Source organism: Stylophora pistillata, chromosome 5 (genome assembly GCF_964205215.1).
Source record: "Stylophora pistillata chromosome 5, jaStyPist1.2, whole genome shotgun sequence".
NCBI classification, from domain to species: Eukaryota; Metazoa; Cnidaria; class Anthozoa; order Scleractinia; family Pocilloporidae; genus Stylophora; species Stylophora pistillata.
In genome coordinates this window covers 14607516-14620423 of record NC_142523.1, presented here as the reverse complement: position 1 = coordinate 14620423, position 12908 = coordinate 14607516, and the positions used below count along the sequence as shown (strand labels likewise).

Genomic DNA, 12908 nt, shown 5'->3' with positions numbered 1-12908 from the left:
AACTAATCACAGAGGCATTTCTCAAATCAGAAAATATTTCATAGCTTAAAGCGGTAACATTCAGCTTCAACAGAAGCGGTTTTTGTCATATGATCACATCGTTTAAGTCATGTGATCCTTTTGGCTAACACTACAGTTTGAGGTTTCATATTAATTTTACTGGTATCCAACAAAAGGTGCTGTGCAAAGTGGAATCTGCAATCATGTTTACTTCTGGTTTGTTCAAGGCTCAAAACGGTTTAGTCTCACAGTAAGAGTTGATTGGCAGTTATAGCACTTATCAAACTCGCCATCATGGCCATAAGGAGGACATATTACTTAACTCCACCCAGAGGGAAAGCTAGACCATCAAAAGTAACCCCTCACCAGTAACCATTTATATTCCTTATTGGAGAGGCACAGTTGAAGTAAAGTATATTTCCCCCTCTCGCTTTGTTCTAAAAACTCCCATGCCTAAATGTAAATTTTACAACTGTATCTTCATTATATTATATTATATTGGTTAATACCTGGTTAGTATGTTGGTTGACACTTTGTCAACATGTCAACCACTGCATTCCAATCAACAGTGAGCAGCATATCTGTGGAGTGTCTGTTGACTGTCAGCGGTAAATGTGCTTTGTTAACAGTTATTTGGCCGGAATGGCGGACAGCCATCTGTTAGCCCCTTCCCCTTCCTCATAAGGAATGCAAAAGAAGAATTTCAAAGGGCTAGAGAAAATAAACCAATATTTGATCAGCAAAGATAGAACTTGGTAACAAGAGCTGATCAAGTGACAGTTAATTGTCATGAACCAAATGTCAGTTAAGTATCAGCCAGTTGTTGGCTGTGTATTGTTGTCATTCAGACACAAAGAGACTGTCTCTCCTTCATTGCCAAAGGCTAACTGAACTTTATTAACAAACACATTACACATATAGAAATAGAAGAGTTTACTGACTTATAGTAATTTTACAGCATGCAAATGTTTCCAGTACAGTATGATTACTGCGAGCAGTACATTTACTAAATTAAGTAAAAAGTGCTCATCTTAGAACCCATACTATTAAGCTTGTTGTCAATAATTAAAATACGGGTGCACATGTATAATCAATACACTACAGGCTGAGTGTCAGTAAGATAATGGCAGCATGTCGACTGGGTATCATCTGACATGCATGTTAGTCATGAGGGTGCCCATACCGTTCAACATGTGGGTCGTTACTTGGTCTAGATAATCAGGCAATATATTAACTGAGACTTGGTCCACATGTTGACTGATACTTAAACGACAAATGCCTTAAGTACACATGATCTGAAAATTTAACTGAGTAGAGACAAGGTAATCAAAGTTTAGTTAAGTGTGGTTAGGTTTGTTACACAATTCACTTTGACTTATATTAGATCCATTGCCCATAACCCCTGCTGTAATATAGATTTCAAAATTTGATGTTGATATTAAAATGTGAATTCAATATTTAAATTATCAATTCATGAACAGATTCTTTGGGGTATTCTTGACCTGGTTCTATTTTCAATGTTATTTTTCTCATTTATTATTTTTGTCACCAGCCTTATTGATAAATCTATTTTAACTGCCAACTAGTATTTATTTGTTAATCCTTTGAAGGATATAACCATGGGTTCAACTCCTTTGATTTACAAAAGTATTAGGTGTACATCAGATTTTTCTTTGCTGCATCAAGAAACAAGTTGTTCAGTTGTGTGTTATTATCTGTTGCAGATAAACCTGATACTGCAGCAGTTTGAGGGAATTAAGGAAGGCTATCTGCAGAACAAAGTTGTTCCTTCTATTGATGATCTAGGATTCTTGTAAGTTGTTTTGATTGAACATATGATTTGTAAACACATTAAAAAAATTTCCAGACAAATGCAACTGAGAAAGAGGGGGTCAGTTGGCAGCGTGGTTTTCAAAGTTCTCATTACACAATGAACCTCCGTTCAAAAAGCAGTTGACCCCAAAGAACTTACAGTAAAATAATCCCAGAAAAAAAGCCCTTATATTTCCTTTTTCCAAACCCACCCTAGCTTCCCTGTAATAATCTCTACAAAAATTTTAGTCACATTCTCTTTGGGAAGGTGGCAGCTCTTGTTAATTTCTCTGCAGTGTTCTCCCAGGTCTTTGATATTTGTCAACTGAAACAACTGCATACAGAAAGTGCATTAAATTTTAAAATGTCAATTAATTATCATATCTAAATTGTTTTTTGGAAGCCTTATACAAGCTGATTGTGACCTATCCGCTCTGGAGCAGGCATTGGGAAAGAAGAAAGTCCACCATGTCTTTGGCTCAGGATCCTGTTCAGCTCTTATAAAGTTGTTGCCTGGCAACAAAGACTTGTACATCTCTCATGTCACCTGGACATCGTATGCAGAGATGCTAAGAGTGTTTAAACTCTATGATTTTCCATTTACTGTTAATGGAAATAAAGGTGAGCATCAGTTTTGGGAAGCCTTTGCTATAAATATTGATCTCAGCATCTGATAGTGTAGACTGCTGGATTAGACTGGGTGAGATTGGATTTTTGTTGGTAGCAGTGACTAATGTTAGGAGAAATAATCATTACTTGACTCTTATGATATCTTTGATCTGCTCAAGTTGTTAAAGCATCAGTCATTACTACAGACAACAGTCCTTCTGAGGTCTACATTCACCCTGACAATCAAGCTACACTATACACCTATATACACCTATACACCTATACACCTATATACACCTATACACCTATATACACCTATACACCTGGACCACCAGCCAGTTAGCCCAATGGATAGTGCACTGGACTGTTGTGTGGGAGGTCGAGGGTTCGAGCCCCGGCCGGACCAACACTCAAGGTCTTAAAATAATTGAGAAGAATTTGCTCCCTTTCTATAACATCGAGAAACGGTTAGATATTCTAGTCTTCTCGGATAAGGATGAATAAACGGAGGTCTTGTCTCCTGCTGGGTTGGGGTAGGAGATGTTAATTTCACACACACAAGATTACTGTGTGGTGGATGTCCTTCCCTGAGGTGGCATGGGTGGAAAGATAGCAGGTCCACATCAGCAAATAGCTGCCATAATTCAACATGCTCAAACAAATAAAGGAGACGCCTTATGTATGGTCCCAAGGTTTAGTTTTGGTTTCCTTAGAGTTCTGATGTTTCCAGTGATGATGTTGAGGGAAAAATCATGACTTGAGGGAAAACAAAACTAACTTAAGTTTCTCAAGGGACCATACATTAAGTGGTTTGTTATATATTTAGACTTTCCCTTAAACAATCATATGGAAAAACGTGCTGTTGTGTTTGGCACTGGGGCAACAACTGCACAATTGTACCCTGGTTGGAATACATTTGAAATTGATCAGGGGCACGTGACCAAGTATCAACCAATCACAATGTTTGTTTTGTTGACTGAGAGTATAGGTATTTAACGATATCACTTGTTACCCCCGGGTTCACACCATTTATTGTGTGATTTCAACAGGTTGGCATCATTTATTCAGACAATTGAATGTTTTTCTTGAATTTGGGTCACTTAATGTATCTCTGAAACTATTCTAGATTAAGCATCATTCTGTAGGCAGAACCACTTGTATCTCAACTACCTGTTTTGAGCTTTAACTCCCAGAAGCAATCAACATGTAACTTCTCCCTAGAATATCCATACATTATCCAACAAACAAGTAACAAGAAGACTCAAACTTATCAGCTGTATGTTATCTTGATCTAATTTCAAATTCTTGTATCTAATTTACAAGGAAATTTGTAGCGGCTAGAAGGGGAGAGTTAAAAATGAGATCTTGGAAGTTAAATGGTCCTTTGAGATTTGAGACATGTGGAGGCTAGTGGGATATGGAGGTGCAGTTGGGTGGAAGGCTCAATGAAAAAGGAGAATAAAGTTAGTGATTTAAGAGGGCTTTTCTAAATTCTTGGTTTGACTCATTTTACAGGAGAAATTATTCCAGGAAGAAGAACAAGTTTCTCCTCTTACCCTGGTCTCATGACAAGTGGGGATGATTTTTACATGTTAAGCAGTGGAATGGTAAGTTCAAAGAATCAATATCATTTTTGGTTATTTTTTTAGCTGTAGAATGCACCAGAAAAGCCTTCGAATTATTGGCTCAAGGCAGGTGATTGTCAAGTATTCCTTTACTCACACAGGTCTCTCAGGAGACTACAATTGATAACAGCAATCCAGAGCTGTGGAAATATGTATATGCAGAAGGAATTGTTTTAGAATGGATGCGCACACTGGTAGCCAATCGTTTGGCAAGGACAGCCGCCGAATGGATGTATTTTTTTGGAACACACAACAGTGGAACGTGAGTCACTTCCTTCAGTATGTCTGAAATTTCTGGGTTCACTGAATGTATTGCGATTTATTTATTTAATGTGTTTATAATTTGTATCTTGTGATCTAAGCGAGGTAATTAAGATTTGAGGATGAGCAAAATGCCATGGTATTGAAAACACACTCTGCAGATATATATGATATAAATATTGTTAGTCATAATCTAATTTTGTTTTCATTTTTAAATATATTTTCTTGCAAATATGTTATTATGCAGAATATTTCATCCATAAATTTCTCTTATTATTTTCTGTTTGTTTCATGGAAACTGATGGGACAGCTACAACAATCAGGTAAGTGAGAAACATCTTAGTCTAAGATTATGCATATTGTTTACGGAACAACTCTTAAGTTTATTTACCGACCAGAACTATGCATCTTCATCTGTTCATGATCTCGGGGCATAATGACATAGGACCGTGTTGTACAGTGTATTAACTGACTGTTGAGGGCGCCTTATTATGCAAAGTGGCAGCAATTCGCCTTTATCACACAGCAGCCATCTTGGATTGACGTCATGTACTTTTGTCACCAATGCGAGGCCACGCGTGTAAAGGTGAACTTTTGACCAGAGAGGATTCGGGACCATGCCGAACAGAGATCACTGTTGCGTCCCGCAATGTCAAAATAATCGCCCAAAACATATTCCAAATCTTACCTTTCACCAATTTCCTAGAGAAGAATCCCTTCGAAAGCAGTGGGTTGTCAAAATTTGGCGAGACGTGGGCAAAACTTTCAAGGTAAGTTGGTGAGGTTATCGATGTAATAATGCGCTCTGGTATTTACAATATCTAATCCATCTCCAGATAACCAACAGCACAAGAGTATGTTCTGAACACTTTAAAGAAGCAGATTTTAAGAAAACCTTAACTGGGAAGCGTGTTCTGAAGAAGCATGCAGCTCCGAATATTTTTTGCTGGTCAAGATCATCCACAAAAAGAAAATCTCCGAAAAAGCGAGAACCACTGCGCGCACGCGTGCGATTATTTGACGTAAGCGTGTCATCGCCCCCAGCTGTCACCATAATAGGTAAATATTGTTTTCGGTATTGTTTTAAACATTTCCTGGTAAAAATCTTCGACATATGATAATATTAGTTAATTATATGTTTTTCATATCAATCTATAGCATCAACTTCCAGCCAAGCTTCTAATAAGGGAAATCTAATGGAGGTCCAACCGGAACCTCAGGAACTCTCATCTTGTTCATCCTCTGCAATTGTTGTAGACTCCCCCGAGCCTGTGTAAACACCAACCTTGAATTGCCATGACTACATTTTTTCTGGTGAGCCTGCCAAGACCACAGAGGAGCTGCTTGCAGCAGCTCATCGGAGAATTGAGGAGTGGGAGGCAGCAGTGGAGAAGCAAACAATATATAGCAACTAAAAATGAAGTTTTATACAGGGTTTCCTTCTTTCGATACTCTTGTTGCTACATTTAGAGCTCTGAGTCCCACCGCACAGAATATGTATTCTTGGTCCCAAATGCAGCGCTTTAGAAATAAAGGGATCACTGAAGTTGAGGGCATTAGGCAAACTATGCAAGGCTGCAAACTAAGTTTATTTGATCAGTTCTGTCTAGTTCTTCAAAAGTTGAGGGTCGGTACTTTAAACCAAGTGTTAGGTGACAATTTCAATATTTCCCAAACAACTGTAAGCAGGGTTTTTATTTCTTGGATAAATTTTCTTTATTTCATGCTTGGGAGTATTTGTATATGGCCTTCTCAGGAAAAAATTCAGAGGCACATGCCCACTTGTTTCAAGTCTCTGTACCCAAACTGCAGGGGTATCATTGATGCATCTGAGATAAAGATCCAAGCACCATCAAGTTTAATGTTAAATAGTGCAATGTACTCATCGTACAAAAGCCATACCACCTATAAGAGAAATGTTGTTATTTCACCATCTGGGGAAATAATTCACAACAGTTGTTTATTTGAGGGGTCAATATCAGATAAAGAGCTGGTGAAGCAATCTGGTCTTTTGCCATTGCTCCAGCCTGGGGATCAGATTATGGCTGATAAGGGCTTTGTTATACAAGATCTACTCACACCTCTTGGTTGCAGTGTAGTGATGCCATCATTTTTAAGCAGCAAGCGACAGTTTTCCAAAGGTGAACTCAAGGAGAGCAAAAATATTCACAGCCTTCGAGTGCATGTTGAAAGGGCCATAAAGAGAGCCAAGGAGTTCCATTACTTTGATAGGGTAATCCCACTGACTATGGCAGGCTGTATAAACCAGATATGGAGAGTGTCATGTCTAACTACAAACTTTCAGGGACCTTTATTTTATGACTAACTTTAAAAAAAAAAAGCTTACTTGATTTTAAGGGGAGGTGCCAATACACATTTGTTCAAAAGTGTTATCTTTCTATGCTATCCTTTTTTTTTTCTAGAGATGTTTATCCTGAAGAGAGCAAAGGGGGAAAATGTTGAATTTCACAGACTATAATAACATGTACATGTTAAAATTAACGTTAGAGTTGAATCGCATTCTTTTGCTATCTTATTGCACTCAGGTAAACAAGGTTCTAAGGCACACAGAGGATTGTTACATGTAATTAAACATATTGCTGATAATTTTAAAGCCTTTTTGGCTCAAAATATATTACAAATATGTATATATTGTTTACTTGCAACATGTGGGCTTAAGATTAATTCAACTGACTAAGATATGAGATAATAAAATCTTTAGTTGTTCACAGCAAACATACTTTTTGAAAATGGCAACTCAAAATCAATCTATAAGAAGGTGACAAATTACTATACATACATACGCACACCCAGTCGTGGCACTTTTCCTTTGACAGAATACAAAACCATCCTTATGTCATTAAATCCCCCACAAAAATATTAATTCATTAAACACAAGTATTAAGATGAATGTCAAAATAGAAGAGGCTGAGCTTTTCAAGCATCTCTGAGAAAAAGATGGGATCAAAATAAATTATTTCACTGTGAAACTCGCCCTGACAAAAGACAAACAAATCCTCCCAAGAACTGCCTGATATATCCCCTTGTCTTCTTCACTGGAAGGTTTTCAGCAGCCATTTTTTCGACAAAGGCATTCGTGAACAACGGTATGTCCCCCAGATTGCGGTGCCAAAACTCTAAAGTACTCATCGATTCCACCATGATTGTTTTTAAAACACGCGTGGCCTCGCTTTCATGCGAAAAATGGTGACGTAGCATCCAACATGGCGTGACTGCGATTAAGGCGAATTGAAGTCTGACGGTCGCTCCTTTCTAAATAGAAGTTTATAGATGCATTGATTCCCGGATTTACTAGATTGTAAGCGTCGAAGTGTTGGTTTATCTGTGTGCGCTCTTTCCCTCTTTGACTGAGTATATTTCAACTGTTATCTTTTCTTTCTTTTTTCTCAGTGGATGGTTCTTGATTATAAACTGTTCACTCCGGGTGCGCCGATCATTCCAGAAACACTGTTGATACTGGAGCAGTTACCTGGGATCGTTGAACTCGCAGATATGTCTGTCTTCTTGCAGGAAAAGACTTATTGGGCTAGCTACAATATACCGTGAGTTAAACTAAAGCAATTGGTTCAAACTAACTTTTGCGGAATAGGCCATTTTACAGTTGTGTACTTAGTTGCCAAGCCTTTGATTCAGAGTGAGGCTAAAGATGACCTTGTTGTGATAGAGACCTGTATCTAGTTAGCATGATAACAAAGTGATTTACATTTGAAAGGCAGCAAGGTTTGTATCATAGCAAGGTCATCTCTAGCCTCACTCCCATTCAAAGGCTTGCCAACCAAGCACACAACTGTAAAATGGACTATTTTCCACTGGGTTAGGAATATCTCCACGCTCGATGGTTCAACAAACCCTTAGGACTGTATCTGTCGTTTTCTTCACTTTATTGCAGTCATACTTTCGCTCATCACAACCCTTGTAATCATTCTTTTTAATGTTACAAAGTTCCCTAGTTTTTATTGTTATCACACGTAAACGCCGTAAATATACGTACATCCGAACGCAAACCTAAACTGTCAAACATTCATTATGGTTTCTTCGTGATCCAAGACTTGTGTGCGACACTTATTTCCTTAGCGTTGACTGTTTTACCATGTTTCGACATTAAAATGAGCGAATATAATCCGATTACAATCTTTAATTACCACTAGTGATTCGTGACAGGAAGCAAAAGACCACAGCTGCGGATATGGTGGGAACACGCAATACACGTTTCTGCAGGCAAGCGCACTAAAATTACTAGAAAACGTGCCTTAACCGTATCTAAGAAAAATTGTAAGAAATGATACTTCAGCTTGTCACGGCACTAACTGTGGGTTGAGCTTGGTATGGCTTGGGTATTTCTGATTGCCACAGGATTAAGTATTTTGCACTGGCGTTTTGGCAACTTCATTAGGGACCTTAAGAAACCACGACGGCGACGTCAACGAGGACGTGGAAAAACAAGAGATATAATTGGCACAACAATAACTGAGCACGTGCGTTTTGAAACTTTGTACATTCTTTAGCCATTCGAATGCAAAACAACAACGTGAAATTGCCAAAATTTGCGTAGTCTGCGAACCGGACCCGCGACGGCAAATTATTTTAATTTCCGTTTGGAACTCAACGGCTACTTTATACGTCATGCTGAAGTTGAGCTGTGGCGATGTATGAGACAGTAAGTTCCTGCAGCCATTTTTGAAATTCTAACTAAGAGTAGAAATTAATTTTTTAAACGAAGTCTTCCTTGGCATCGCCGTCGTGGTTTCTTAAGGTCCCTATTGTTTAAAGAGGACTGAGATGTCTTTGTCCCGCTAAAATACCCCTGTTTTTTGCGCTCGCGTACACTTTGCTTCTCTCCTTGAAAAAGAAGACTTGTAGTTGCAGACGAAAAATGCTTGTTTAAGCATATAATAATTTTTATATTTATGTTGGAAATCTAAATGCTTGTTTAAGCATATAATAATTTTTGTATTTATATAGGAAATCTAAATGCTTGTTTAAGCATATGATAATTTTTGTATTTATATAGGAAATCTAAATGCTTGTTTAAGCATATAATAATTTTTGTATTTATATAGGTAATCTAAATGCTTGTTTAAGCATATGATAATTTTTGTATTATATAGGAAATCTAAATGCTTGTTTAAGCATATGATAATTTTTGTATTTATATAGGAAATCTAAATGCTTGTTTAAACATATGATAATTTTTGTATTTATATAGGAAATCTAAATGCTTGTTTAAGCATATGATAATTTTTGTATTTATATAGGAAATCTAAATGCTTGTTTAAACATATGATAATTTTTGTATTTATATAGGAAATCTCAAAGCTCTCTTTCTTTTCAGCTATTTCCCGTACATATTCAACATGAGCGGAATGAGAGAAAGCGTTGAGAAGTATGGCTCTTTTTTTAGTTATGATGGAGCTCCAAGGGCACAGATGTTCAAACGTGATCACAGCAAGGCTGTTGATATAGACAGCATGATGAAACTTATGAGGTACGTGTACTTTACTACAAATCGCTATGTATATCCATATGAAATTGCCCAAAATCAACGTGCATGGTCCAGGTGACTATATAAAAGTACACTTCCTCATCCGTCGCTATAAGTTCGCCTGCTTTTATTGGCTGTTACATTTGGACATTTTGACTTTGTTCGTTTTTTAAGTCATACCATGAGGTTTTGATAAGGCAGCAAAATTTACTCACCCACTTACTAACTCACTCCATTCTGATTTTGTTGGACAATTAGTTTGTACATGTACGTAAACGTGGATTACATTCGTTATTCCCTGCCTACACTCCTAGGTTTGGTTCTGTCCCCAAAGTCTTGCTATTGTCTTCTGATCATATACCTTGGGGTGGGAGGGTGAGACAGAAGTAGAAATTTAAAATTATTAAGGTTGTTTTTCCTTTTTAAAATTTTTTTTAATTACTATTATTTTTTGTAAGGTATAATGACTACAAACACGATCCATTGGCTCGTTGTAACTGCACGCCACCCTACAGTGCAGAGAATGCCATCTCTTGTCGATCGGACTTGAACCCAGCTGATGGGAAATACCCGATTGAGGCCCTGGGTCATAGGCAACATGGAGGAATTGACGCCAAGGTGAGCGTGTAGCCGTGAAAATTTCAGCAAAGCAAACAAAGGCAAAATTCAGGGAATAGCTGTAGCTGAATTCACGGGAGTTACAACTCTTGGGAATATTTTCACAGAAAACTGTTGTAGGAAACGTAACTACTATTTCTTAAAGCAGTTTGGCAGAACTCAGAGAAAACGGGAATGTGACCATGTGATGATTAGTTTTGTCTCTGATTGATTTAGAAAGTAGCGCGAATTCTTGAATTAATCAGAAAGTAATGATGCAAAACTGGAGTAACGGAATATAACTGATGACACCAAAACGCTTCGATCATTATTGCCTTTTGTCATACAAGATTATTCCTGCACCTTGTGTTGCACGTGTTGGCGAGTGCCTAAAGGTTTTTGTCATTAAATAGCTCGGTACTCAGTTTCGTATCTTTTTGCCCCCTCCAGGTAACAAACTCAGAGATGGTGAAGACGTTGCAGTGTATGGCAGTCAGCGGTCCAACGCATGACCAGCAGCCTGTCTTTAAATGGAGCACGTCTGGTTGGAAAAGGCCCATGGGACATCCTGACGCCTGGGACTTTGAACCAATCACTGTCACTTGGGATGTCAATTTGTCAGACGATTAATATCCACTTTTTACTTCGAATTATCCCTAGTGTGTGTGTGTGTTTTTTTCCTGAAACCTGATACCACATTAAGAAAAAGAACTTTTGAATAGTCTGTTGTTAAGAAAGAGAAATTCTAAATCAATTGCTCAGTGTGTGGTCCCGATCAGAGGAGTTCATAAAAGAACTGATTTGGGTGAAAAAGGCTAGGTGGCAGTCATGTCACATAGCTCTGCTAATGACTTCGGCATAAGTTGTCCCAAAGTCAGTTACCGTCATCGCAAACATTCATTTTCAGGACTACTCACAATCAGACGACTACATTGTTCTGCACTAGAGATTGTAAGCATTTATCGTGGCAACTACCATATTTTTGCAACATGTTTAATTTGTCACGAAGTATGTACTTTAAATATAATATTGTGATTAAACTGACTCTGTTCTGATTTTTTTTCGAAAGGCAGTATTCCTTCCTTTAATTTCTTGTTTAACCAAGAACATTCATCCTTACTCATTTTTTTTTGCTCAAAACTTTTCTAAGAGATAATGGAACACGCCTTCTTGCGGTTGAAAAGGATTAGTAGGAATGTTGGAGATAGACTGACGGTATTTAGAGTTTTGAAGCTGACTGTCGAGTCAAACAATCCCTGGGTAATAGAAATAAAAAGTTAACTTGTTCTGGATTCCCCTCGCAAGAATGCCCAAACTTGTGTTTTTTTGTAGTAACCTACTTGTTATCAACCTCCATATTTTAAGTAAAGATAAACCATACTATACTCCCCACCAGCACATAATTGTATTCATGATGTATTCATGTATTCATTCCCTAGTAATGACTGCACATAACTGCGTCATGCTATTTAAACTGCAATCTCTTGTAACGTTCTGGAGTTCGCTTATACAATTCGCTTACAGTTCGCTTACAGCTCCTTTAGTTGTTCGTTATCCTAGATTGTATCACCTCCGTTCTCACTTTACCGTGCATAATAAATACTCGAGTAAATGTCTCCTGGGGCATTGGGCGTGAACTTGGAGGCCTGGACACTACACCTCCTCCCTTTTCTTTAGTGAGGCTTGAAGTCTCTGTAAATTGTTTCCCACGTGGACGTTCTGGCTCGTACTGATCTCCGGGGTTCCGATGGCGCGATTGTCGGTCTCCTGTGCGTCTCTTGCATGACTATATTTCCTTCTCCAGGAACCTCCCCTACTTCAATATGGCGGTTCGTTGGTCGCCTGCTCATCGGTTGTTGTTCTTTGTCCCAATCCAAATCGTCGTGCTCCTCCTTTCCAGCATACTTGAGTACCTTACAGTGGGAAGAATTGCGGGATTTGACTTCCTTTCCTCTCTTCACAGTGATCATGCTCCCTTTTATTCCAACGACTGCATATGGTCGTGGATCATAGGGCGGGGTCAACGTGTTACCCCTATTCTGTTTCAAAAGTACACGGTCACCAATTTTGATCGAGCTTTGTGATGTGTGTCTGCGCTCATCAGCATAAGCTTTCATTTGCTTCTTCTTTCTCTAGTCTCTTTCACGGATTAGTTCATGGCGTTGTTCTTCCTGGGGAGCGACCCTTTCTGGCAGTTTTCTTCTTATCTCTCTCCCGAACATAAGCTTGTCGGGACTCTCTCTCGTCACCGGATGGGGTGTAGCACGATAGTTGCGAACCGTCCTTTGTATCTCTTGTTTAAATGCTTTCCCTTCAATCTTGGCAACACTCGCGCTCTTTTTGACCGTCTGGATGAATCGTTCGACGTCACCATTTGCCTCCGCCCATCCGGGTGTGACTTTCCTGTGCCTGAACCCTTGTTCTTGGGCATATTTTGCAAATTTGGACCCATTAAATGGGAGGCCGTTATCTGTCTTCACCTCTTCTGGAATTCCATAAGT

At 38.5% G+C, this 12908-nt stretch overlaps 2 protein-coding genes across 3 annotated transcripts in view; both read left to right on the top strand.

Moving 5' to 3' along the window:
• The window catches only part of LOC148730434 (putative aminopeptidase PLBD2), a 20609-nt gene extending 9134 nt beyond the window's left edge, over positions 1-11475 (top strand). The window contains exons 3-11 of one of the 2 annotated variants that reach the window (XM_088760862.1): positions 1725-1813; positions 2216-2433; positions 3937-4028; positions 4148-4308; positions 4618-4630; positions 7719-7870; positions 9661-9813; positions 10269-10428; positions 10858-11475. In XM_088760862.1, coding sequence (XP_088616988.1) covers positions 1725-1813; positions 2216-2433; positions 3937-4028; positions 4148-4308; positions 4618-4630; positions 7719-7870; positions 9661-9813; positions 10269-10428; positions 10858-11037 — 1218 coding nt within the window. In that variant the 3' untranslated portion in view covers positions 11038-11475. Of the gene's footprint in view, positions 1-1724; positions 1814-2215; positions 2434-3936; positions 4029-4147; positions 4309-4617; positions 4631-5616; positions 6541-7718; positions 7871-9660; positions 9814-10268; positions 10429-10857 lie in introns of those variants that run through there. The other variant, XM_088760863.1, reaches the window with a different exon arrangement.
• Positions 4643-5600, top strand: LOC148730435 (THAP domain-containing protein 1-like). Its single transcript, XM_088760865.1, has 3 exons — positions 4643-5077; positions 5144-5366; positions 5466-5600. Exons 1-3 carry the CDS (start codon positions 4925-4927, stop codon positions 5582-5584), a joined length of 495 nt encoding a protein of 164 aa, XP_088616991.1. The 5' UTR covers positions 4643-4924; the 3' UTR covers positions 5585-5600.
• Positions 11476-12908: the final 1433 nt, after the last annotated feature.